This window comes from Pristis pectinata, chromosome 40 (assembly GCF_009764475.1).
Source record: "Pristis pectinata isolate sPriPec2 chromosome 40, sPriPec2.1.pri, whole genome shotgun sequence".
Lineage (NCBI taxonomy): Eukaryota > Metazoa > Chordata > Chondrichthyes > Rhinopristiformes > Pristidae > Pristis > Pristis pectinata.
In genome coordinates this window covers 7870635-7897086 of record NC_067443.1, presented here as the reverse complement: position 1 = coordinate 7897086, position 26452 = coordinate 7870635, and the positions used below count along the sequence as shown (strand labels likewise).

Here is a 26452-nt window from a genome sequence, read left to right as displayed (position 1 = left end):
CCCCGTCTGTGCCTCTAACAGGCCGGATGACCCACATCCAGTGCCCCCACTGAAGTCCTTCCCAACCACGGTCAGTGGCACGGCCCAAGGACTGCCTCAGGCACTCGGTGCACAGCAAGCTCCCGGGAGTAGTGTGGTTGGCATCAGCAGGGAGTGGGGTTACTGGGAGCAGTCGGTGTGTCCCTCCCCTTACCAAACTGGTCACTGTGGGATCCTGTGAGTGGGCAGATGTTTTACCACCCCTCCCACAGCACGGTCTCCCTCACCCCCCCACCCACCCCCACCCTGTCCCCCAACAGCTCCCTGGGCTAAGGGCCTTGTGTCTTGCAACAGCCAGGGAGAGGAGATGACTGGGTAGGTCTGGAAGGGAGTCATGTGTGGAACCAGGGGGGTGGAGGAGGGGGGGGCATGGCTCCCTTCCCTGAGGATTGCTTTAAGTAGCCGATGGGATTTTCCGATTAATCTGACGGCTGTGCAGTCACTTGGAGAGGATTTCTCAAACGTCTCAGCAGGATGTTGGACTTGAAATTCTCCGGTTCACTGACTGGTTAACAAGGCCCTCACATCCTGTGTGCACTCGTTGACCCCCCACCCCTGGATCCCAGTCACCTCCCGAGGGGCAGGCGACGTGCGAGCTGCCTGTGGCTGCAGTCCCCAATCTCGGGACACAAGAGCAGGAAAGATCAAAGTGATCCAAGCCAAGGAAAATCTCTGCACCCCTGCTGCTGTGCACGAGCGCACAGAATTGTTTCAGCAGCGGGAAATCCAGCAATGTCAGCAACCAGCACCACCCTGAATCCTGTCCGTGGTCTCAGCCAGAAGTAGATCAGTGGTACAGGGGGTGGGGTTGTTGGGGGGGTGGCACGGGGGGTGGTGTTAAGGGACTGGGAAGGGACTATCTTGCTTCTGCTGTCCAATGAACTCCAGGGGAGTGGGGGCATGGGGTCCAGGCTGGTAACAGTGAATGAGATCAGGCCAACAACGGTGATGCCTGCTACAGTTGAATATTCCATCAGTGGGACCCACTAGACGGACTCGCAAGGTGGCTGGTTGTCCTGGGGCTGCTGGGAGTTTCTGGTGGAAGTGGGGAAAGCCGTCCGTTGTGTTGGGAGAGGGGTCATAGAGAACCTGGGCTGTTCCTTGTGTACCTGACCAGTCAGAACCCCCTCCCACACCCTGACCCTCAATGGGGGGTGGGTCCCACTCACACACTGACCCTCACTAGGGGACATCCCAATTCCAACTCTGGGTGTTCCAAATTCCCGTGCCTCCACCACTGGCAGCCCTGAGGACAGGAACACTTACCCTGGACCCGCCTCACTCACTCTGCACGTCTCTCCCCCTCCCTTCCCCCTTCTCCCCCTCCCTTCCCCCTTCTCCTTCCCCAACCCCCACCCACCCTCTCCCCTCCCCCCCCCCTCCCCCACCCCTTTGACCAAACATCTGGTGACACCCTCTCCTGACGTTTCCCAGCACTGTCCTGTGTGATACTGGACCCCTCCAAGCACACAGCTCGCGATCCACCACGCAGACGGCCCGGAGTTGGACTCTGCCTCCGTTTGGGAGCAGATGTTTGCTCTCCAGATGTCTCAGTTTGCCACTACTTCTGCACTGTTGCAGTTTCTTTTCAAGACGTAATCTGTTGCTCAGTAAGGACAGGAAGGTTCTGGTTGGTCTGCTCCCTGCTCCCTTGAGCCTGCCTCTGAAGGCGTCTGTGACAGGCGACAATAGACCACATCAAAGCAAAGAGCCCTCCCTTTCTGGCCCCTGTGAACGCGGCTCAGGGAGGTGGGGAGTGCTTGCAGTGAGCGCCTCCCCCCAGAACAGTCCCCCACCATCGCACCGCGCTCTCTTCTCCCACCCCCACCGGCAGCCCTGCCAACTCTGGCTGTCTGTACAGATGTATCAGCCAAGAGCTGCACATCTGGAACCAGCTGCAGAGGTGTGAAGGGTGAAGGCTGTTGGTCGGAATGAAGGTTGGGGGTGGTTCGGGGCCAATTACCTAAAGGGGGAGGTTCAGTCATCTTGTTAACCCCTTGTTTGCCGACCGTATTCTCTTCAACTCCCGGGATCACAGTTCACAATACTTCATCTCTGATTCTTGTTAGAAGTTGCTCTCTTGGCAACAACCAGGGTGTGTGCACGCAAACCCCACTGCCTGCCGAGATGATAAACACCCTGGGGGAAAGCTCGATGTCAACATCAAACTCCATTCTTCAAAAAGAGCGACACACAAAGTGCGGGAGGAACTCAGCGGGTCGGGCAGCATCTGTGGAGGGAAATGGACAGTCGACGTTTCAGGTCGAGACCCTTTATCTCGACTCGACTCGACAGGTTGATAGGGCGGTAAAGAAAGCGTTTGGTGTGCTTGCGTTTATTAGTCAGGGCACTGAGTTCAAGAGTCAGGAAGTTATGTTGCAGCTTTATAAAACTCTAGTTAGGCCGCATCTGGAGAATTGCATTCAGTTCTGGTTGCCCCGTTACAGGGAGGATGTGGGGGCTTTGGAGAGGGTGCAGAAGAGGTTCACCAGAATGCTGCCTGGATTAGAGGCATGAGCTATAAGGAGAGGTTGGACAAACTTGGGTTGTTTTCTCTGGAGCGGTGGAGGCTGAGGGGAGACCTGACGGGGGTTTATAAGATTATGAGAGGCACAGACAGCAGGTATCTTTCTCCCAGGGTCGAAATGTCTAACACCAGAGGGCATGCATTTAAGGAGAGGGGGTAAGTTCAAAGGGGACGTGCAGGGCAAGTTTTTTACACAGAGAGTGGTGGGTGCCTGGAACGTGCTGCCTGCGGTGGGGTGGAGGCAGGTACGGTAGACGTGTCTAAGAGGCTCTTAGATAGGCCCGTGGATGTGCTGAGACTGGAGGGAGAGAGACATTGTGCAGGGATCAGGTGTCATTAACATAATTTATTGAGCACACCGTTGTCCGTGTGCTGCACTGTGCTCTGAATGTAATACTTCACCCACTACAACATGAGCAGGCCGTTCAGCCCATTGTGTCCATCCTGGTAGAGCAGTCCCATCAGTTGCAACTCCTCCCTCCTTGTTTCTCTGTGGCTCTCCCTCCTCTGCCCCCTCCCACGCCACCCTGTGTACCTCCAGAGGCCCCAGGGGTACACCGTGATACAGGAGAAGGCCGATCATTCCATCAGAGTCATGCTGTCCCATTCCCCCCTCCACAACCTACAAACAGAAGCAGGAAGAGGCCATTCGGCCCTAACTTGCTGTAACCTGGGTGGTGGAGGGGGCAAGGGGGGGAACTCGACGGGTATCCAGAGATAGGGGAAACGTTTCCCCACACCAGACGTGTCCATGGGTTGAGGATAAGGTTAACGTTTAGAGGCGAGCTGAGGAAGATTTTGCCCTCTCGGGGTGGTTAGGATGTGGAACGCACTGCCCGGGGGGGTGGAGGTTGTGGGGGAAGACACCTGCAATGTTTAACCACCGAGGCCCTGGAGGACCAAGTGTTGGTAAATGGGTCATAGGAAGGCCATTTGGCCCATCGTGTCTACATTGAGCACTAATCCCATCTATACCTGGGTGGTTCACGTGCCGGTCTCCACCACTTGCACCACGCTCTGTGACAGTGTGTTCTGGGGCTCCCCACCAAAAACACCTCTAAATCCCTTCCCCCTTCCCCTGAGTTACCTACCCCCGATACAGGGAAAGGATTCCTGCACCCTTCATTTTATTGATCTCAGTCACGTCCCAGTCTCTCCCCGTAACTGAACCATTCCATCCCAGGCAACACCCTGGGGAAATCACACTGTCTAATTGTGTGGTGACCAGAACTTCAGCTGAGGTCTGACCAATGTTCTGTAAAGTCAGAGCAGCACCCCAGCATCCCATGTACTACGTAACCAGGTTACCTACCTGTGCTGCCATCTTCACAGACCTCTGGTCTTGCACACCAAGATCCCTCTGTTCCTTCATACTCAGGATCACATTTGTTATCACTGACATATCTCGTGAAATTTGTGGTTTTGTGGGTGCAATGCAGTGCGATACTCCCCAGTACTTGTGAAGGGCAGTACACTATTGGTTTATTATTGTCACTTGTACTGAGGTACAGTGAAAAACTTGTCTTGCAAACCGTTCGTACAGGTCAATTCATCACATCAGTACAGGGAAAAACAATAACAGAATGCAGAATAAAGTGTTACATTTATGGAGAAAGTGCAGTGTAATAAGGGGCAAGGTCACCACAAGGTAGATCGTGAGGTCATAGTCCATTTCATTGTATAAGGGAACCATTCAATAGTCTTATCACAGTGGGATAGAGGCTGTCCTTGTCTGGTGGTACGTGCCCTCAGGCTCCTGTATCTTCTGCCTGATGGGAGCGGGGAGAAGAGACAATGTCTGGGGTGGGTGGGGTCTTTGATTATGTCGGCTGCTTAACCGAGGCAGCAAGAAGTAGAGACAGAGTCCATGGAGGCGAGGCTGGTGTCCGTGATGTGCTTCCCCAGGACCTTACCATTCATGACGTCCCAGCCTCATCCATACTCCCAAAGTGCATCACCTCCCAATTATCAGGATCAAACTCCCACCTGGCGTTTCTCAGCCCATTTCACCCACCCCTCGATATCACCGTCGCCCGAGACTACCCTCCGCGCCGTCCACAGTCAGGTTACCATCGATGGACGCTTGATGGTTGGCATGAACATGCTGGGCCGAAGGGCCTGTTTCCACGCTGTCTGGTTCTTTGGAGTGTTTCAGTTAGTTTATTGTCATACACAAGGTGCAGTGAGATTCCCTGCTTGTGTGAAGCTCAAAGTAAACAGTGCGCACAGTAACAACTACAAACCAGCAGAGCAGTGCCGGTGTTGCAGAGCGCTCTGCAGTAGCGCAGCAAGGAACGCGAACGTAACGGAGTAACCGAGAGACGGGGAGTTCACTGTCCGCCCCACCGGGGAGGGGGTGTAAGAGAGGTGGTTGGTTCAGGGGTCCCACAGCGGGTGGAGGAGCTGTTCCCGAGTCTGGACATCCGGGCTTTCCACCTCCTGTATCTTCTCCCAGAAATTGGAAGAGAGAAAAGGGAAAAGCCCCCTGGGGAAATCCCAGCCGAAACAGGGAGAGTGTGCAAACTCCACACGGGCAGCACCAGACGTGGGGATCGAACCCGTGTCTCCGAAGCTGAGCTCATCTTAACCCTTATTTGACCAGTTCTGGCCACCGCACATCATGGGTCAGCAGGGGGTTGCCAGCGTGTGGAATTGAGGTTCACAGAGACGAGAGTTCCAACTCTCCGTCAGACTGACGGGGTCCGGGATCTTGGAACTGTAGGGAAGGATGGATAATGGGCGACAACAGAGGGCCTTGCAGACCACCATTGGGAAGTCCACATGGGTGAGAGCAGATGCTGGGAACTCAGTAGGGAGTTCAGTGGGAACACTTCTTCCCCCAGTGCAGGGGAGACTGTTCTCACCTGTTCCGGGAGCTCGCTGTGTAGAAATTGGTTGGCGTGTTTCATACATCAACACAATATAATGTAGAGCTCCCTCCCTCCCTGCCCCCGCCCCCGCCCCTCCCACGGAGCAGCGCTCCCCCCCCATCCCCCGTCTCCTCTGTCTCATCCCCCGTCTCCTCTGTCTCCCACCCCCGTCGCCCCCCCCCACTTTGCCCCCCCGCCACTTTGCCCCAGTTTGCTTTGCTTTGCGTTGTTCATTCTGTGTTGCTGTGAGGGTTTGAAGCTGCTGCGTCACCGGCACATCTGGGGCTGGACAGCCCAGTCGACATCTGGTTCCAACCCCTCCCACTTGTCTGGAGGTGGGGCTGAGCCTCTGCTCTCTGCGTCACGTGTTGGGAGTAGGGATCGGCCATTCAGCCTCTCGACCCCGTTCTGGCCTCAGTCAGCGATGGTAAACTTAACTCCATGTTCTGAAGATTCGAGTCCTTCCCAGACGAAGCGTTTTGTCTTATCCCTGCTTTCAACAGTGACCCCCTCACACTCTCTCCCTGCCCCCTCCCTGCCCCCTCCCTCTCTGCCCCCCTCCCTCCTCCCTCCCTCTCTCTCCCCCTCCCTCCCTCTCTCCCCCCCCCTCTCCCTCTCTCTCCCCCTCCCTCTCCCCTCACTCCCCTTCTCCCCTCTCTCCCCCTCTCCCCCTCTCCCCCTCTCTCCCCCTCTCTCTCCCCACCTCTCCCTCCCTCTCTCCCCCTCCCTCCCTCTCTCCCCCCTTCCTCCCCTCTCCCTCCCTCTCTCTCCCCTCCCCCCGCTCCCCCCTTCCCCCGCCCGACCACTGCCATGGTCAGGGGGTGCCGGGACACCCAGTAACACTGTGCCCCTCCCCTGCAGTGCGGAAGGAGCAGCGGTGTGAGCTCAACTGTCGGCCAGCCGGATATCGTTTCTACGTCCGACACGCAGACCGGGTGCTGGACGGCACTCCGTGCGAGGCCAACTCCAGTGACGTGTGTGTGGGTGGGCAGTGTCTGGTGAGTGACGGGAAATCCCCCCACCGTCCCCGGCCTCTCCCCGTCTCTGTGACCCCCTCCGGCCCCCACACCCCTCCCTCCTCCGCACCCCTCCCCGTCTCTGTGACCCCCTCCCTCCTCCGCACCCCTCCCCGTCTCTGTGACCCCCTCCCTCCTCCGCACCCCTCCCCGTCTCTGTGACCCCCTCCCTCCTCCGCACCCCTCCCCGTCTCTGTGACCCCCTATACCAGCCTCTCGGACCGATTCCTGTCTCTTGCCCCCTCCCCCTGTCTTTAGTGGCTGGTGCCCCCAGCCTGGATCTCAAACTCCAGGATCTGTTTCCCCCCCCCGCCTTGGGCTGAGCCATGGCCGTCCCCTCCGCTCCGGTGTTGGATGGTGCAGTGCTGATGTCAGTCGTTGTTCCTGTCTTCCCATCCCGACCCCCCCCCCCCCACAGACGGCAGGTTGCGACGGCACCCTTGGCTCTGGGGCGAAGTTGGACAAGTGCGGAGTGTGCGGTGGGGATGAGTCTGCCTGCAAGGTGGTCTTCGGGACGTTCGAGGACTCCCAGGTCAACGTGGGCTACCACAAGATCATCGAGATCCCCACCGGGGCAACGAAGATCAACGTGACCGAGATGGGCAGGAGCCGCAACTACCTGGGTGAGCCGTTCGACTAAGGGAGGAATCACACCGTGGCATTGTGACCCTCTGCGCTGGGAAGGGGGTGTGGGTGAGGGGTGGGGAGGTCAGTGGGTTACCTTGGGGTGTTCCTGGTGGGGGGGAGGGGGTACATGCGGCCTGTTCAAGCCCTGTGGTTGATCAGGTCCCACTCTACCCCAGCGCTGGGGGATCTGCGATTCCAGGGTTTATCCCATTCCTGTTGAAGACTCGGGGGGAACCTGCTTCCATATGTCCCAGGTCACTAACGGGGTCTGTGTGAGGGAGCAGTTCCCCAACAACCCCCCCCATCTCCCTGTGACCCTGACTGACACCCCCTTCCCCTCCCCTCCCCTCCTCCCTCCCCCCTCCTCCCTCCCCCTTCCCCTCCCCTCCCCTCCCCTCCTCCCTCCCCCTTCCACTATCCCCCTCCCTTCCACTGCTCCCCTCCCCTTTCCCGGCCTACCCCTAAACTGACACACATACCCTCCACCTCCATCCCTGACCAACAGCCCCCCCTCCGCCCCCCTCCCCGACCCTCACTTCTGCCACTCGTATCGCTCTCTGATCTCCTGCATCTCTCCCTCTCCTCCGTCGCCAGCCCTCTCAGACTCATGTACCTGAGGGAGTTACTGCTCCGTAGCTCAGGGTTTGACACACGACCCCTGCTCTCTGGCCTTTCAACCGGGAGATGGGGGATGGTGGCGGAGGGACGTTTCTCAGACCGTGGGCAGTGGTGTGCCGCAAGGCTCGGTGGATCCACTGGTTGTCACGTAAATTAACGACTTGGCTGAGAACGTGGACGGCATGGTTGGTGAGTTTGTGGATGACACTAAGACCGGTGGTGTGGTGGGCAGTGAAGTTATCTCGGCTTACACGGGATCTTGGATCAACTGGGCCAGTGGGCCGAGGAATGGCAGATGGAGTTTAATTCAGATAACTGTGAGGTGCTGCCCTGTGGTAAGAGACCAGGCTAGGACTTGCACAGGGCCCTGGGGAGTGTGGTAGAACAGAGACCCAGGGGTACAGGTACACAGCTCCTTGAGAGTGCCGACACAGGTAGACACAGTGGTGGAGAAGGTGTTTGGCACCTGGCCTTCACAGGTCAGGGCACTGACTGCAGGAGTTGGGATGTCACGTACAAGATGTTAGTAAAGCCACATATGGAGTCTGATCACCCAGCTGTAGGGAAAATGTCACCAAACCGGAGAGGGGGCAGGAAAGATTCACCAGGATGTTGCCGGGACTGGAGGGCTTGAGTTATGGGGAGATACTGGACAGGCTGGGACTGTTTTCCCTGGAGCGAAGGAGGCTGAGGGGTGACTTTATAGAGGTTTATAAACTCATGAGGGGCACAGATAAGGGTCACTATCTTTTCCCCAGGGTGGGGGAGTCTAAACCTACAGTGCTCAGGTTTGAGGTGAGAGGGGAAAGATTTAATAGGAACTTGAGGGGCAAGTTTCTCACAGAGAGGGTGGTCCGTATATGGAACAATCTGCCAGAGGAAGTGGGTGAGGCAGGTACAGTAACAACATTTGAAAGACACTGATACGGGTCCATGGATGGGAAAGGTTCAGAGGGATAGGGGCCAAACACTGGCAAATGGGACTGGCTCAGGCAGGCAACTTGGTCGGGATGGACGAGTTGGGCCAAAGGGCCTGTTCCCGTGCTGTGACTCTGGTCCCCACTGAGCCAGACGCAGCACCTTGTGAAGTTTGTTGTTTTCTGGTAGCAGGACAGTGCAAGACATAAAAATTACTAAAAAAAAAGTTACAAAAAAAAATAAATAGTGCAAAAGGGGAACAATGTGGTAGTGTTCATGGGTTCATGGACTGTTCAGAAATCTGATGGTGGAGGGCAAGAAGCTGTTCCTGAATCGTTGAGTGTGGGTCTTCAGGCTCCTGTACCTCCTCCCCAATGGTACTAATGAGAAGAGGGCATGTCCCGGATGGTGAGGGTCCTTAGTGATGGATGCCGCCTTCTTGAGGCATCACCTCTTCAAGATGTCCTTGATGGTGGGGAGGGTTGTGCCGTGATGGAGCTGGCTGAGTCTACAACCCTCTGCAGCATCTTGTAATCCTGTGCATTGGAGCCTTCATCCCAGGTGGTGATACAACCAGTCAGGATGCTCTCCACCGTACATCCTTAGAAATTTGCGAGGGTCTTTGGTGACGTACCAAATCTCCTCAAACTCCTAATGAAGTAGAGCTGCTGGCGTGCCTTCTTCATGATGGCATCAGTGTGTTTGGCCCGGGATAGATCCTCTGGGATGTTGACGCCCAGGAACTTGAAGTTGCTCACCCTTTCCACCGCTGACCCCTCAGTGAGGACTGGTGTGTGTTCTCCTGTCGCCATCTGAGATTCTGCCAACAACAATGGTGTCACCAGTGAATTTATAGATGGCGTTTGAGCTGTGCCTAGCCACACGGTTGTGAGTGTAGAGAGAACTGTCAAGCTGGTTCTGATTCAGTGTAAAAGTTGTGTGCAATCCTCCTGCAGCCCTGAGGAGTCGATCTGGTCGATCGATAATCAATGGGAACTGGGCGATTGATCGGCCTGGGAAGTACGATGCAGCCGGGACCATGTTCGTGTACCAGCGGCCAACGGAGACCAGTGGGGAGTCCTTCTTCGCAGAGGGACCCACAACTGAGGCGCTGGACGTTTATGTAAGTGGACAGGACACCATCCCGTCACACACTCCCGGGGTCAGACACAGGGTAAAGCTCCCTCCACACTGGCCCATCACACACTCCCGGGGTCAGAGACCGAGTGAAGCTCCCTCCACACTGTCCCATCACACACACCTGGGGTCAGACACAGAGTGAAGCTCCCTCCACACTGTCCCATCACACACTCCCAGGGTCAGACACAGGGTAAAGCTCCCTCCACACTGGCCCATCACACACTCCCGGGGTCAGAGACCAAGTGAAGCTCCCTCCACACTGTCCCATCACACACACCTGGGGTCAGACACATAGTGAAGCTCCCTCCACACTGTCCCGTCACACACACCCAGGGTCAGACACAGGGTAAAGCTCCCTCCACACTGTCCCGTCACACACTCCCGGCGTCAGAGACCGAGTGAAGCTCCCTCCACACCGTCCCATCACACACTCCCGGGGTCAGACACAGGGTAAAGCTCCCTCTGCACCGTCCCGTCACACACTCCCGGGGCAAGGATAGCGTGCCCAGATAGTGGGCTGTCAGGGGTTCCGTTTGAGTCGACTGCCTGCCCCGTGGATACGTTCATGTCCGGGTGTCCCTGGAGAAGGACAGTGTGCGCACTGGCTCTCTGGGGGTCTTCTGGGACCCGTGGTCCCCACAGGGGCTGGAGTGCATCCTGGACAGGGAGGGCAATGTTTAAGTGCAAAATTGTTGCGGGCACTGTCAGTAAAGCTGAAACGAGAACTGTGCCGGGGTTGTGTGGGGAGGGCCACCTAACATGGCACATAAATCGGTGCTTGTGTTAAAAACCCGTCAACTATTGGCTTGAAGTAAACTATCTGAATTCCTGTGAACGTGATCTCTCTGCTTTATGGTTGTAGCTGGATGATAACTAGTGATGTTAAGTAATGGCAGAATGTCACCTGCTATGAAAATATTAACTTGACTTGTAGATTTTATAATGTTTTATAGCATGTTTTGGGATACAAGTGCATAGTTCAGGCATAGAGTAAAGCCCTCCCAATGAGGGCACTGTGTGTGTTTTCTTGGGTTTGGCCAAGATCCAGTTTTAAATCCCTGAATCCGTGCTTCTCTTCCAGATGATCTTCCAGCAGGACAATCCCGGGATTCATTATCAGTTCATTCTCCCCGTAGAAAATGCTGCTCCCCCAGTGCAGGAGCCCCCGCCTCCCAGTCACAGTTACGGTGAGTGACAGGACAGCTGTACTGTGGGGGCTGAGACTGAGGGCAGATCCCCGGGGTGGGGGCTTCAGAGGGCAGATCCCCGGGGTGGGGGCTTCAGGTTTACCTCTTCCTTTAGAAACAGTTCACAAGCAGCAGGCTCATCGTCGCAGTCGGCACTAGGACCCCTCGGAACCTGTGGGAGGGACGGTGAGGAGGGAGTGCCCCACTATGGGAGGGGCGTTACTGAGGGAGGGTCACACTGTGGGAGGGGCGGTATTGATATTCATTCCCCCAGTGTCTTCACCGCAGGGTGTCTGTTGTTGACTCTGAGGCACTTTGGAATGAGCCAGGATGCTATGGGAATGCAAGTCTCACCCCTGCTGCTTGAGAATGGGTTCCGAGGGGTCCTGGTGCCCACCCCCTCTGACTCCATTCACCCTTCCCTCCCCACAGCAGGATCCTGGACACCAGTAGATCGGAGGGAGGTGTCGGCTTTGGGAAGCGGGCCCACCCTGACCCACCAGGGGAACTCCCGCACACCCAGGGTCCGCGGGGGGCAGCGGGACCGCCGGCTCCAGGTCTACCACTCACCGGCACAGGAGGATCCCGCCAGGGCCCGGCCCGGATACCGCTGGAAGTCTCTGAGTTCAACCGAGTGCTCGGTGTCCTGCGGGAAAGGTTAGTGGTGGGGGGGGGGAGTAGTGGTGAAGTGTGGGGGTTGTGGGGGGGGAGTGGTGAAGTGGGGGGCTGGGGGAGCGGTGGTGGTGAGGTGGGGGAGAGTAGTGGTGAAGTGGGAGGGGGGTGGGATGTAACATGGGGATGTAGGAGGGGAGGGGTTGTGGTCCTGAGGCCCACTAGCCAGGAAGATCCCAGTAATTGGGTTGGTTCAAGGGCCAGGAGGGGAAGGGGTGAGTTTTCATTTAATTCACTCAGGGGGTGTGGGCTTCACGGGCTGAGCCAGTGTTTAATTACCCATCCCTAGTTGCCCCTGAGAAGGTGGTGGTGAGCTGCCGCCTTGAACCGCTGTGGTCCTTGAGGTGTGGGTGCCCCCACAGTGCTGTTGGGGAGGGAGTTCCAGGGTTTTGACCCAGTGACGGTGAAGGAACGGTGATATATTTCCCAGTCGGGACGGTGTGTGGCTCGGAGGGCAACTCCCGGGGGTGGGGGGGGCGGTGTGGGGGGGGTGTTCTCTGTGCTTTTGCTCCCCTTGTCCTTCTCGCTGGGAGAGGTGGTGGGTTTGGAAGGTGCTGTCTGAGGAGTCTTGGTGAGTTGCTGCAGTGCCTCCTGTAGATGGTCCACACTGCTGCCACTGTGTGTGGGTGGTGGGTGGGGGCTGCTGTGTCCTGTACGGTGTTGAGCTTCTTGTGTGTTGTTGAAGCTGCATCTGTCCAGGCAAGTGCAGGGTGGTCCATCACACTCCTCACCTGAGCCTTGCGGATTTTGGGGAGTTAGGAGATGGGTCGCTCACCACAGATGCCCAGCCTCTGACCTGCTCTGGTACCCACACTGTGTGACCACTCCTGGTCAGTTCCTGGCCCGATTGTGTCAGGGTAGGTGCCAAAAGCACCTTGGGACTGATAAATTCCCCTTGAGCCGGTGGTGGGGGGGGAGGTGGGGGGTTGTTGTGGAACCCCTGGGATTGGGGTGGCGTGGTGGTGTGTGGAACCCCCAGGATTGGGGTGTGGTGGGGGGAGCCAGGAACCCTGCCCTCACCCCCCCTCCCTCTCTGTGCACAGGCTTCCAGTTCCCCGTGTACCGCTGTGTGACCCTGGGGACGCAGGAGGTGGTGGATGACGGACACTGTGACGAGGCGTCCAAGCCGGCCAGGGTGGAGGAGCCCTGCAATACCCAGCCCTGCCCCGCCTTGTGAGTATGTACCCCTCCCCAAAACCCCTGAACCCCCTCCCTCCCCAAACGTTCCCCCCCTGAACAATCCACCCCTGAACATATCCCCCCTCCCCAAAATCCTCCCTATACCTGAACAATTCTCCTCCCCGTTCTCCAGACCTCTGCTCCCCCTCCCCGAACCTCTCCCCGCTCCCGGAAACCCTCCGCCTGCGCCCCTGAACAATACAAGCCCTGAAACTCTTTTCCGCCACCCCCACGCCCCCCACCCCGCCAAACCTCCTCCTCCCCCGGGAGTTTGGGAATGATCTAATGGGAACCTGGATTCATCATGAAGAGAAAACCTGCCCCACAGCACCATCTGCTGCAACAGTGCTGAACTACAGAAGACAATTGAATTATATTTCCTATCAGATCCCTGGGAGTAGGTTACAGGCTGGGGTCTAATCCCAGGGTTTGGGGGGGTGTATATGTACAGAATAACAGATCTCCGGGAATGGGTTACAGGCTGAGGTCTAATCCTGGGGTTTGGGAGGTTTATATACAGAACAACAGATCCCCGGGAGTGGGTTACAGGCTGGGATCTGATCCAGAGGTTGGGGGGGTTTAAATACAGAATAACAGGTCCCCAGGAGTGGGTTACAGGCTGAGGTCTAATCCCAGGTTCGGGGGGTTTATATACAGAATAACAGGTCCCCGGGAGTGGGTTACAGGCTGGGATCTGATCCAGGGGTTCGGGAGGTTTACATACAGAATAACAGATCCCCGGGAGTGGGTTACAGGCTGGGGTCTTATCCAGGGGTTCGGGGTGTTTAAATACAGGATAACAGATCCCGGGAGTGGGTTTCAGGCTGGGATTTGATCCAGGGGTTCGGAGGGTTTATATACAGAATAACAGATCCCCGAGAGTGGGTTACAGGCTGGGATCTGATCCAGGGGTTCAGGGGGTTTATATACAGAATAACAGGTCCCTGGGAGTGGGTTACAGGCTGGGGTCTGATCCAGGGGTTCGGGGGGTTTATATACAGAATAACAGATCCCCGGGAGTGGATTACAGGCTGGGGTCTTATCCAGGGGTTCGGGGGGTTTAAATACAGAATAACAGATCCCCGGGAGTGGGTTACAGGCTGGGGTCTGATGTCGGTTTGGTGTGTGTCTGTGGTCACTCCCACTGGACCCTAGAGCACAAGGAGTGATGAGTGAGGGTGGGGTTTGGAGAGGGGTCCCAGTGGTCGGGGGGTGTGTGGGGGTGGGAGGGGTGTCCCAGTGCTAGGGGTGTGGGGTTGGGAGGGGGGTCCCAGTGCTGGAGGTGGGGGCGTGGGCGGGGCGTCTGCCCTCCCAGTGCTGGTGGTGGGGGTGGGAGGCGGTTCCTGGTGTGGGGGTGGGAGGGGGGTCCCAGTGCTGGTGGTGGGGGTGTGGGCGTGGGAGGGGGGGTCCCAGTGGTGGGGGTGTGGGCGTGGGAGGGGGGGTCCCGGTGCTGGTGGTAGGGGTGTGGGCATGGGAGGGGCGTCCACCCTCCCAGTGCTGGTGGTGGGGGTGTGGGGGTCCCAGTGCTGGTGGTGGGGGTGTGGGCATGGGAGGGGCGTCCACCCTCCCAGTGCTGGTGGTGGGGGTGTGGGTGTGGGGGTGGGAAGGGGGTCCCAGTGCTGGTGGTGGGGGTGTGGGCGTGGGAGGGGTGTCCTCCCTCCCACTGCTGGTGGTGGGGGCGTGGGGGTGGGGCAGTGATTCCTCCCTCACCCTTCCTCTGTGTGTGTGTGTGTGTGTGTGTGTGTGTGTCTCTCGCCCCCCCCCCCCAGCTGGAGTGTGGGGAGCTGGTCAGCCTGCAGCAGGACCTGTGGAGAGGGGACGTACCACCGCCAGGTGCTGTGTCGACAGGCCTATGCCAACCGGACCGTGGCGGTTCACCCGCACCGCTGCCGGCACTTGGAGAAACCCAACGCCACCCAACCCTGCCAGGCCCGGCCCTGCACCCACTGGCAGATCCAGACCGACTGGGAATCGGTGAGTCCTCCCGACAGCTCGTCCGTCCCTGCCCCTCCCGTCCTGCAGACACCCCCTCCCCGTCCCGGTGACCCCCCTTCCCGTCCCGGAACCTCCTCCGGCCTCTACCCTCCTCCCTGTCTCTGTGATTCCCTCCGGCCCCTACACACCCTGTCTCTGTAACTCCCGCCGGCCCCTACACACCCTGTCTCTGTAACCCCCGCCGGCCCCTACACACCCTGTCTCTGTAACCCCCGCCGGCCCCTACACACCCTGTCTCTGTAACCCCCCCCGGCCCCTACACACCCTGTCTCTGTAACCCCCCCCGGCCCCTACACACCCTGTCTCTGTAACCCCCGCCGGCCCCTACACACCCTGTCTCTGTAACCCCCCCCGGCCCCTACACACCCTGTCTCTGTAACCCCCGCCGGCCCCTACACACCCTGTCTCTGTAACCCCCGCCGGCCCCTACACACCCTGTCTCTGTAACCCCCGCCGGCCCCTACACACCCTGTCTCTGTAACCCCCGCCGGCCCCTACACACCCTGTCCCTGTAACCCCCGCCGGCCCCTACACACCCTGTCCCTGTAACCCCCGCCGGCCCCTACACACCCTGTCCCTGTAACCCCCGCCGGCCCCTACACACCCTGTCCCTGTAACCCCCGCCGGCCCCTACACACCCTGTCCCTGTAACCCCCGCCGGCCCCTACACACCCTGTCCCTGTAACCCCCGCCGGCCCCTACACACCCTGTCTCTGTAACCCCCCCCGGCCCCTACACACCCTGTCTCTGTAACCCCCGCCGGCCCCTACACACCCTGTCTCTGTAACGCCCGCCGGCCCCTACACACCCTGTCTCTGTAACCCCCGCCAGCCCCTACACACCCTGTCTCTGTAACCCTCTCCCTGTCTCCATGACCCCCTCTGGCCCTACACCCTTCCCTTTCTCTGTAACCCCCTCCGGCCCCTACACCCCTCCCCGTCTATGTAACACCCTCCAGCCCCTACACCCTGCCCCATCTCTGTGACCCACCTTGTTGTCTTTACCTGCTCCAGTTCCTCCCCAACCTTCAATTCCTGCTCCTCAGCCCTTCATTTCTTCTGTGTCACACCTTTTGCAGAGTCCGGAACTGTGCACAGTGCTCCCGGTGTGGGTCTGACCCAGGGATACGGAGACGGGAACTGTGCACGGGGTTCCCAGTGTGGGTCTGACCCAGGGATAGGGAGATGGGAACTGTGCACGGTGCTCCCGGTGTGGGTCTGACCCAGGGATACGGAGACGGGAACTGTGCACGGGGCTCCCGGTGTGGGTCTGACCCAGGGATACGGAGACGGGAACTGTGCACGGGGCTCCCGGTGTGGGTCTGACCCAGGGATAGGGAGATGGGAACCATGCATGGGGCTCCTGCAGTGGTTGACTGTGTTTGACTGTGCCTCCGTGTTGTCAGTGTTCTGTTCCCTGTGGAGTTGGGCAGAGGAAGAGGAGCATCCGGTGTGTCAGTAACCAGGGCGACGTGGTGGGAGAGGCCGAGTGCAACGGGAAGCAGAAGCCGACGGACAGCGAGGCCTGTGACATGGGTCCTTGCGTCCAGGCCTGGTTCTACACCGACTGGGGGAGCCAGGTAGGTGGGGGCAGGGGTGGGGGGGAGAGGGGAGCACTGTCCTGTCACCTCCCTACCCCGCGGGGCCGAGTCTTGGCTGATGAACCCCAGCACGGAAACAGGCCCTTCGGCCCAACCTGTCCATGCTGACCCTGAGCTGGTCCCATTTGTGTGCGTTTGGTCCCTGACCCACTAAACCTTCCCCGGCCACGGACCTGCCCAAGTGTTAGTAACACTCCTGCCTCACCCACCTCCTCGGGCAGCTCGTTCCACATACCCACCCCCTCTGTGTGAAACACTTACCCCTCGCGTCCCTTTTAAACCCCTCCCCTCTCACCTTAAACCTGTGCCCTACCCTGTGACCATCCAGCTACACCCCTCATGATGTTATCAACCTCTCTAAGGTCACCCCTCAGCCTCCCACACTCCCGGCCTGTCCGGCCTCTCCGTGTAACTCCAGCCCTCCGGTCCCGGTGATGTCCCTGCTCCAGCTGGCTGACAGCTTCCCACAGGTGGGCAGCTGGAGCGGTGCCTGGTGCTCCGGATGAAGCCCGGCCAACGCCATGTCACATGGACATCCCAAATCTGCCATCCTTCCCAAATCCGTGCTCGGGCAAGACCCCTGACCGAGCGCTGATGTGGAGGGATGGATTAGTAAGTTTGCTGACGACACAAAGGTTGGAGGTGTTGTGGATAGTGTGGAGGGCTGTTAGAGGTGACAGTGGGACATAGATAGGATGCAAAACTGGGCTGAGAAGTGGCAGATGCTGTTCAACCCAGATTAGTGTGAAGTGATTCATTTTGGTAGGTCAAATATGTTGGCGGAATATAGTATTAATGGTAGGACTCTTGGCAGTGTGGAGGATCAGAGGGATCTTGGGGTCCAAGTCCATAGGATGCTCAAAGCAGCTGCACAGGTTGACTCTGTGGTTAAGAAGGCATACGGTGTATTGTCCTTCATTAACAGTTGAATTGAACTTAGGAGCCGAGAGGTAATGTTGCAGCTATATAGGTCCCTGGTCAGACCCCACTTGGAGTACTGTGCTCACTTCTGGTCACCTCACTACAGGAAGGATGTGGAAGCCATAGAGAGGGTGCAGAGGAGATTTACAAGGATGCTGCCTGGGATGCGGAGCATGCCTTATGAAAGCAGGTTGAGGGAACTTGGCCTTTTCTCCTTGGAGCGACGGAGGATGAGGGGGGACATGATAGAGGTTTATAAGGTGATGAGAGGCATTGATCGGGTAGATAGCCAGAGGCTTTTCCCCAGGGCTGAAACGGTGGCCACAAGAGGACACAGGTTTAAGGTGCTGGGGAGCAGATATAGAGTTACTCAGAGAGTTTTACTCTCTGAGTAAAAAACTTACCCCTGACATCTCCTCTATATCTGCTCCCCAGCACCTTAAACCTGTGTCCTCTTGTGGCCACCATTTCAGCCCTGGGTAAAAGCCTCTATCTACCTGATCAATGCCTCTCATCATCTTATAAACCTCTATCAGGTCCCCCCTCATCCTCCGTTGCTGATACAATGGGGTCTTTTAAGAGACTTTTGGTTAGGTACATGGAGCTGAGAAAAATAGAGGGCTATGGGTAAGCTTAGTGATTTCTAAAGTAGGGATATGTACGGCATAGCTTTGTGGGCCGAAGGTCCTGAATTGTGCTGTAGGTTTCCTGTTTCTGTGTTCCCGGGAGCAGAGGGGTTCAGCACTGACCTGGGACGGGAGTTGAGCTACCCCCATCCCAGGGAATCCAGGGACTGCCCCCAACCGGCATGTCCAGGGGGTTCAGCCAGGGTTGGGGTGGGGGCAGGCTGGTGGATGGGGGTGTTGCAGTGTGAGCCCTACTGACCCCACCCCCCCGTGCTGTGTGTTCCAGTGCTCGGTGGAGTGTGGGGTGGGGGTTCAGAGGCGCACGGTCCTCTGCCTGACCAACAATGTGAAGGATGAGTCGCCGGGTCACTGCGAGGGTCCACGGCCCCCCGACGCACGGGCGTGTACCCGGGAGCACTGCCAGCGCCAGGTCCGCTGGTTCACCAGTCCCTGGAACCAGGTGGGTGCTGGGGGAGGGTCCCTCAGGGGTGGGGAGAGAGGGAGGGTCCCCCTGGCATTGGGAGGGAAGGTCCACCCTGGGGCAGGGTGGGAGGGAGGGAAGGTCACCCCCAGGGCAGGGCAGGCAGGGTGTCCATCCCGGGGCAGGACTCAGGGCAAAGGAGGAGGGGAAACCTTGTACAGCAGCTGGAACTGGGTGGAACAGCCCGAGGCACTGACGGAGGGGGTCACAGGGAGAGGGAGGGGTGTAGGGGTCGGAGGGGGTCACAAAGACGGGGAGGGGTGTGGGGGTCGGAGGGGGTTACAGAGACGGGGGGTGTGGGGGTCGGAGGGGGTCACAGAGACGGGGAGGGGTGTGGGGGTCGGAGGGGTGACAGAGGTGGGGAGGGGTGTGGGGGCCGGAGGGGGTCACAGAGACGTGGAGGGGTGTAGGGGCCAGAGGGGGTCATGGGGAGGGGTGTGGGGGTTGGAGGGGTTGACAGAGATGGGGAGGGGTGTGGGGGAGGGGTGTGGGGGAGGGAGGGTTACTGAGATGGGGAGGGGTGTGGGGGCCGTAGGGTATCACGGGGAGGGGTGTTGGGGTTGGAGGGGTCACCGGAAGAGGGTGTAATGCTCCCTTCCTTCCCTCCTCCAGTGTCCAGTCGAGTGTGGGAACGGGACCCAGAACCGGGACCTGATCTGTGTGACCAAGTCGGGGACGGAGTGGAAGGTGACGGACGCGGCCGACTGCGCCCACCTGGACAAACCTGCCACGGCGCAGCCCTGCTCCGCTGGACCCTGTGGCCCTCGCTGGTTCACCACCGGCTGGGGGCAGGTGAGTGTGGGCCGGGCTCGGGGGCAGCAAGGGAGGCTGAGGAGCACAGGGGCCACCCACCTGAGGGTGCAGAGACACAGGGGCTGCCCACCTGACGGTGCAGAGAAACTGGGCGTTACCCCTGGCAGGTGACTTCTGAATCACCCTCCCCTGGGCTGGTAGTGTTAACGGGGGGAGCGCCGCAGGATGGGCCGTGAGGGATGAGGGGCGGTGGGGAGGGTGGGGAGGAGGGAACCCCGTGCCGAGGGTGGGGTAGTGAGGAGGGATGGGTGGGGATGGGGGGTGACGAGGGAGCGCTGAGAACTGATGGCCACACCCCTGTTCCCACAGTGCTCCAAGTCGTGCATGGGAGGAGTCCAGAAGCGGGACGTGCGGTGCCTGGACCACGCCGGCTACCCCAGCAGCCGCTGCAGGGACGCAGGGAAACCCGTGGGGGAGAGGGTGTGTCACACCCATCCTTGTATGCCCGAACTTGGTGAGTGAACATCTGGCCAGCTGCAGACCACTCCGCCCCGTCCCCCCCACACGCACATCTGTGACCCTGTCCTGCAGCCTGTTGCTCTGGGGGCAGGGGGCTGTGGAACAGCAAGATCCCGGCAGCGTTGGGTCGGCCGGGCCGTGGGTCCGTGTGATTGACGGGAGGTCAGCTGTCTCTCCAAGCTCTGACTGGTCATTTCCCTGAGAATGTCATCACGTGACCCACAGCCCCACCCCCACACTCCCACCATTGGTCCATCCTGGAGTCCCAGCAACCAATCAGAGAATGTAAAGGGTCTGTAAACTGATTGGACGATTCCTGTCTGCCACCCCCACCCCAGTCCCGTCCCATCCCCCCCCCAAGTCCCCTTCCCCCCAGTCCTGTCCCCTCCCTCCCCCGTCCATCCCTCCTCCCATCCTCCACCCACCATGGAGCCCCTCGCCAGCTTCCCCTGCAAGCACCCACCCCACCCCACCCCAACACCTGGATACCGAAGGGCCTGGACAGAGCGGATGTGGACAGGATGTTCCCGTCAGTGGGAGAGTCCGGGATCCCAGGGCACAGCCTCGGAATAAAGGGACGTCCCTTTAGAACTGAGATGAGGAGGAATTTCTTCAGCCAGAGGGCGGTGAATCTGTGGGATTCGTTGCCACAGACGGCTGTGGAGGCCAAGTCCTTGGGTGTGTTTAAAGTGGAGGTTGACAGGTTGGTGATTAGTGAGGGTGTCAAAGGTTACAGGGAAAAGGCAGTTTAATGAGGATGAGAGGGAGAAGTAAATCAACCAAGATCGAATGGTGGAGCAGACTCGATGGGCCGAATGGCGTAATTCTGTTCCCGTGTCTTATGGGTGGAGTGGGAGGGGGGAGTATTTGACAAGGTGGCCTCTCTCCCCTCACTCCACGCCTGACGTTGTCTGCTCTCCCGTAGATGCAAACTGCAAGGACAGTTACTACAACTGCGCAGTGGTGGTGCAGGCACGCCTGTGTGTCTACTCCTACTACAAGATGGTTTGCTGTGCCTCCTGTACCCACGCTGAGCGCCGAGCAAAGGGGCAGCGGCCAGGAACATCGGGCCGGAGAGCGGGAGCCTGAGTCCGCGGCCTTCTGGACTTTGAACGGGTCTTTATTTCAGCCAGATGTCCATTTGTCTCTGGGGTCTGGGGCCACGCCTGTGGTCCCCGTCCTTGGGTGAGCGATGTCACACCATAGCCACAGCTAACCTCTCACAGACACAAATTATAGTTCTCCTCTAAGACCAAGCACCTGGATCAGGATGATGCTAAAATCTATTTATTTATTTATTGTATTAAATGGTTGAGGTTGGGACTCCTCGCCGGCCTTTCGCAGCCTGTCTCTGGGGAGGACTCTCATCCCTGCGAAAGGTCTTCACTGGAGTCTCCAAACTTCCTCTGAACTTTAACATGCCCTCCTGCTCTTCTCAACCCCGGCTTCTGACCCCTCAACTCTGCACTCTTGACCTTTCTCTCTGAAAAGTCCTTTTCTCTGGACTCTTGAGCTTCCTGAGCTCCAGTCTCTGAATTCACCCTCCTCACCCTCTCCTCTCTCGCACTGATCTTGTGCAGTCCCTCTCTCCCTCCCTCCTCTTGACCACCGAGCTTTGAGCCCCCTCCTCGCCATCTCTCACTCCTGACTCCCAATGTTTCCCGCTCCACTGTCCGCAGTGGTTACTGGATTTCCTCCACTTTGCAGGAATGGCCACGTCGACCGCAGGGCTGTTCTGGTGAAGCTGCAAAACGTCTGCAGGAATGCAAGACTTCTCCTCGAGTTTCCATCCTGTCGACCTCTGTGAGCATTTAACATCTGCCCCTCTTCTTGCCCTTGCCTCCGGCTCGGGTGAAATCCCACCCGCCCAGGAGTGTGTGTCCCCAGACCCAAGGCAGGGTGGAAGGTGGAGGACACAGACAGGATGGCCTCTGTACCACCTCCCAGCACATTTGTCCCACATTTGTTTTCCTTTCAAATTCTCTCCTAGTTTCCTGTTGAATCTACTCCCTCTGTACTCAGTCACTGTAGGTCAAACAAAATTCTCCTCAGCTCCCCTTGTTATTTTACTTTGCCAGTTATCTTAATCTGTGGCTTCTGCTGGTGGAAACTATTTCTTGGTAATTGCACCATGGAAATCATTAATTCATTCCTAAACTTTTCCTTAACTGTCCCTCCTGAACAAATCACGTCAGGTAGGTGAATCTCAGCTGGGTTCCCAGGTACCATTGACAGGGCAGCAGGTTGATTGAATTGAAAGGACATCCCGAGGAGGCTAAACCCACCCTTGGAGAGCGATCAGCTGCAGAAACCTGCCCCGAATCTCACCACCTCCCCATCTGCATCCCCTCTGTACAGAGAGGCTTCATCTCACTGCCTCCTCTCACGGGGCGGCACTGAACCTGTGGAGTTGAGGTCAATCCAATCCCCACTGACATGGAGAGATCAGCCTGTGCTGATTAAGGTAACACTGTCTTGCTGCACATTCTGCTGACTCTAGTCACCTTTCACCACGATGTAACTGCCTTGAAATTGACAGCAAGCGTTGTTCACTAATGCACAGCATAAAATGTGCATCAATCCTTACTCAACCCGACTATATTTTACACCCAGCAGTTAGGGCTTGGTGCATCCGTTGTTAAGCAGTTAAGTCTGTAATGGTGTAGACAATCTCACAGACCCCTCGAGGAGCCTGACTGCCCATCCATCATTCTGAAATAGCAGTTTATTTTCAGGAGGCTGTTCTCACCAGGAATAATTCTCATTCTTGGCAAGTGGATGTCGCTGGCAAGATCTGCACTTATTGCCTCTTTTGGAGGTTGTTTCCTGAGAGGCAGGTGAGTCTCAGATTGGGTCAGCCATGTATTTACCACTGAAACTCTCCGGTCCCTGCGTGTGTCTCATAGTAAGCTTCACTCTGCACCTGACCCATGCTCTTTCTGTCCCGGGAGTGTGTGACGGGACAGTGTAGAGGGAGCTTCAATCTGTGTCTATTCCTAGGAATGTGTGATGGGACGGTGTGGCGGGAGCATCACTCTGTGTCTGACCCGTGCTGTCCCTGCCCTGGGTGTCTGTGACAATGTTTCATGCACTTGTATTAATCCAGCTTTTTCCCCACCACTGGACTCATTACATGGTGCTCTGTGTTGACTGCTTTATCTACTGATGATAATGTGACTCCCACCCTACACAGGTTTGGGCGTATAATGGAAGATACCGTTACTGATGTGGCAGCTGGTTCCCAGGTAGTTAGGGAGAGGGAGGTTGGTCCTTGCCCTGTGCCAGGTAGGGTCAACCAGAGCCCCTCTCCAAATAGCTGGGCTGAAGTCGGAGGGTGTGGGCTATCGAGGCTTTGGGAAAGATTTCTAAAAAGTTGTCAACTCCAGGAAATATGAATGTTCCTCTTTGTGCAAAATGTTATAAGCAGTGTATGTAATCAGCTCTGGCTGTCTCTCACCTGTGGGTCTCGTTTTCACAAGTGTATTTCAAACTGGCGAGTGGGACCTTTACTGTATAAATGTTCCTCCTGCAAGGCCCCAGGTTGACTGCCAGCCCTGCGCACATTATTAGCCCTGTATTATCATTAATTCCCTCTGGTATAATTTATTTTTTACAAGAAGGAAGAGCTGGCAGCAATTTAAAGATATATATTTTACACACAAGTCTTGTTTTATGGAAAATAAATTCAGTTGAAGTTATCCTGGCCTGTATTCGGTGACCTTCCTGTATAAAACACCCGGGGAGGGTGTTGGGGTGAACACCAAATGCTCTGGGTGGGACACACACAAAAAGCAGCATACGTTTTTGAAAATTCTTTATTGAACAGAGTTTAAACAGCAAAAAAAATTGTCTTTCTGTCAAGTTTAAATAAAAGAATAAATTAATAATAAATTAAGACTTTAAAGTCAGAACCCGATTCCAGATTTTTTTAATCTCAATATTTTTCTAAACCATTTTAAAAGATTACATTGAGAGGAGAGGCCTCTACACAACACCTGAGTGACACATTCTGCTAATTTAACAGAAGGTGTGTAAATAGTGGATACTGTGAGCTTTGATTTGTCCCGTGTTAATACAAGCCTCTTGCTCACAAGTTCCAGGTGCCATGAGCTGGTCACATGGAATTTGTTAGATTTAACCATTCAGGCTGGAATTAATTTAATCCATTTGATTATGTACAATAAATATTAAATAAGTAAGAAAGAGATGGAGCAGGAGGACTAACTGCCAGGTTGTTTCTCCAGCAGGTGCTGAAGCTCCTTTGGTGTTTAAGGTGAGTTGTTGTACACTTGCCCAATGTCGGTGTGCCTGGGGACTCTGTCACTGTGCAGCCACCCCTGTCTGGTTGGAAAGTGCATGACTGGTGTGTTTTTGTGTTGCTTGATGTAATGCAGATGGGCACGTGGTCAGTGTGTGTCTTGCTCTGTCCCCTGCGGCCTGGAATGAAAGGGGAAGTCCCAGACCACCCCAGCCTGTGGGAGCTCTGTGTTCTCGACAGCTGCCAGCGGTTGATGTGGGTGATCAGGGAATGGTTCTGAGTCCTGCCCCCGAGTACCCGGGGGGAGGGGGGGGTCCTGGCACTTCTCATCATTGACTCTTGGTAGTTTGTGTGTGAAGCAGGACGGGTGGTGCTGGGGAGGGTGGTGAGCAGCTGCTGGGAAGTGGTGGAACGAGGGAGGGGGCAGGAGACGTGCTGAGTGCTCTGGAGGGGGAGAGAGACACAAATTCACAGAGGTCCCCCCACCCCTCTGGGCGAGGGCTGCACAGGGGAGCTGGGCCAATCAGTCTCTGTAGTGTCGAGTGGTTGGACCTCAGCCCTGAATCCCACCCGAGGGATGTTCACACCATTGGCTCTGGGGGGAGGGAGGGGAAGAGAGAGGTGAGGTCTGGTCCCCACAATTCCAGGGGCCCTGCCATAGGCTGTTTTTGCTGCTTGGCTGTCCAGCGAGGAACCTCCGTCAGTGCGGCGTGGGAGGGGAGGGGGTGGGGGAAGAGACCACAGCTTCTTCCTGCATAGAGTTTAGTCCAGAGAGATCGGGGGGAGGGAGGGAGAGGAGAGAGAGGAGAGAGAGGAGGGAGGGGGGAGAGAAGCGAGAGGTTAGTGGGTTCGGGCGGAGGGAGCGGATGGTGGGGGAGGGAGGGGGAGAGAAGCGACAGGTTAGTGGGTTCGGGGGGAGGGAGGGGGAGAGAAGCGAGAGGTTAGTGGGTTCGGGGGGAGGGAGGGGGCGGAGGGAAGGATGGGAGAGAGAAGCGAGACGTTAGTGGGTTCGGGGGGAGGGAGGGGGCGGAGGGAAGGATGGGAGAGAGAAGCGAGAGGTTAGTGGGTTCGGGGGGAGGGAGGGATGGGAGAGAGAAGCGAGAGGTTAGTGGGTTCGGGGGGAGGGAGGGGGCGGAGGGAAGGATGGGAGAGAGAAGCGAGAGGTTAGTGGGTTCGGGGGGAGGGAGGGGGCGGAGGGAATGATGGGAGAGAGAAGCGAGAGGTTAGTGGGTTCGGGGGGAGGGAGGGGGCGGAGGGAAGGATGGGAGAGAGAAGCGAGAGGTTAGTGGGTTCGGGGGGAGGGAGGGGGCGGAGGGAAGGATGGGAGAGAGAAGCGAGAGGTTAGTGGGTTCGGGGGGAGGGGGCGGGTGGGGGGGGGAAAGGGCGGAGGGAAGGATGGGAGAGAGAAGCGAGAGGTTAGTGGGTTCGGGGGGAGGGGGCGGGTGGGGGGGGGAGAGGGCGGAGGGAAGGATGGGAGAGAGAAGCGAGAGGTTAGTGGGCTCGGACGGCCGGACAGCATGGCTCAGCCACAGTTACAACATGCTGCCGTCAGCTGCACCGCAATGGATCATGGGTAAAGTGCCCCCAACAACCGGTTCAGGTCCAATTCCCGCCGGGATTCGTGGCAGGGAGCTCGGGAATGGTGGGGAACGGGGCCCCCCCACCCCCCCCCCTCCCCCTCTTCCCTCACCTCCCCCCCCCGAGGGATGGAGCCTCAGCCCTTCCCTGGGTCTGTCTCTGCCCCGGGACAGTGTGGAGGGAGATTGGCCCCTGTGGCCAAGGACGATGTGATTGGTTCCTTGGGCAATTACCCATGGTCCATTGCTGTGTTGTCATCTAGCGTGGGTGCTGATGGCCCCTGCAAGCACTGGGCACACACAACAAACTGCACGGACAGGCCACTGGTGGAGAGAATACACGTGGAGATAAATATATATCAAAGTAAAACACACACACGCACAAAAAACACACTGGTTGCTGGGAATTCTGTGATCATCCCCCACCCCCCATTGGCAAGCTGTCCACCAACCATTCTGGCCATCTCCAGCTCCGGGATGGGGACTTGCTTTGGCTCTTCTTACAAGAGCAACAAAAGGTTAATGGTTGGAGAGTGAGGGGATATGCTGGGATGGGCAAGGAGGAGCTTCACTAACCTTGCTGGAGTGGACAGGTCTCACACTGCCCAGCATAGAGGGGCTCAGCACCAGCAGGGACCAATTATGGACGGGTACCCCACCATGCAACGAGGGTGGTGTCCTCTGATGCAAAACCCTGCACCCTTGCTGCGGATTCACTGCCCTCTGGCTGAAGAAATTCCTCCTCATCTCGGTTCTAAAGGGACATCCCTTTATTCCGAGGCTGTGGCCTTGGATCTTGGACTCTTCCCCCTGATGGGAACATCCTCTCCACATCCGCTCTATCCAGGCCTTTCAGTATCCAGTAGGTTTCGATGCAATCTCCCCTGAAACATGCTTTACCTTTCACAAATCCACACCGACCCTGCTTG

The 26452-nt window shown here is 57.5% G+C and overlaps 2 protein-coding genes across 10 annotated transcripts in view; one reads left to right on the top strand and one right to left on the bottom strand.

Annotated features, from left to right (window-relative positions):
* LOC127587551 (thrombospondin type-1 domain-containing protein 4-like) overlaps positions 1 to 23590 on the top strand; it is a 70003-nt gene extending 46413 nt beyond the window's left edge. For 6 of the 7 annotated variants that reach the window (XM_052045978.1, XM_052045980.1, XM_052045977.1 and 3 more), the window contains exons 7-18: positions 6298 to 6434; positions 6871 to 7075; positions 9572 to 9738; positions 10837 to 10942; positions 11375 to 11599; positions 12658 to 12787; positions 14563 to 14767; positions 16194 to 16367; positions 18222 to 18395; positions 19029 to 19208; positions 19539 to 19683; positions 20614 to 23590. In XM_052045978.1, coding sequence (XP_051901938.1) covers positions 6298 to 6434; positions 6871 to 7075; positions 9572 to 9738; positions 10837 to 10942; positions 11375 to 11599; positions 12658 to 12787; positions 14563 to 14767; positions 16194 to 16367; positions 18222 to 18395; positions 19029 to 19208; positions 19539 to 19683; positions 20614 to 20777 — 2012 coding nt within the window. In that variant the 3' untranslated portion in view covers positions 20778 to 23590. The remainder of the gene's footprint in view (positions 1 to 6297; positions 6435 to 6870; positions 7076 to 9571; positions 9739 to 10836; positions 10943 to 11374; positions 11600 to 12657; positions 12788 to 14562; positions 14768 to 16193; positions 16368 to 18221; positions 18396 to 19028; positions 19209 to 19538; positions 19684 to 20613) is intronic. The other variant, XM_052045982.1, reaches the window with a different exon arrangement.
* A 170-nt stretch (positions 23591 to 23760) lies between these two features.
* Positions 23761 to 26452, bottom strand: part of LOC127587552 (CUGBP Elav-like family member 3-B) — a 50901-nt gene continuing 48209 nt past the window's right edge. For all 3 annotated transcript variants that reach the window (XR_007958790.1, XR_007958791.1, XM_052045985.1), the window contains one exon: positions 23761 to 24697. The gene's annotated coding sequence lies outside the window, so the exon portion shown is untranslated. The remainder of the gene's footprint in view (positions 24698 to 26452) is intronic.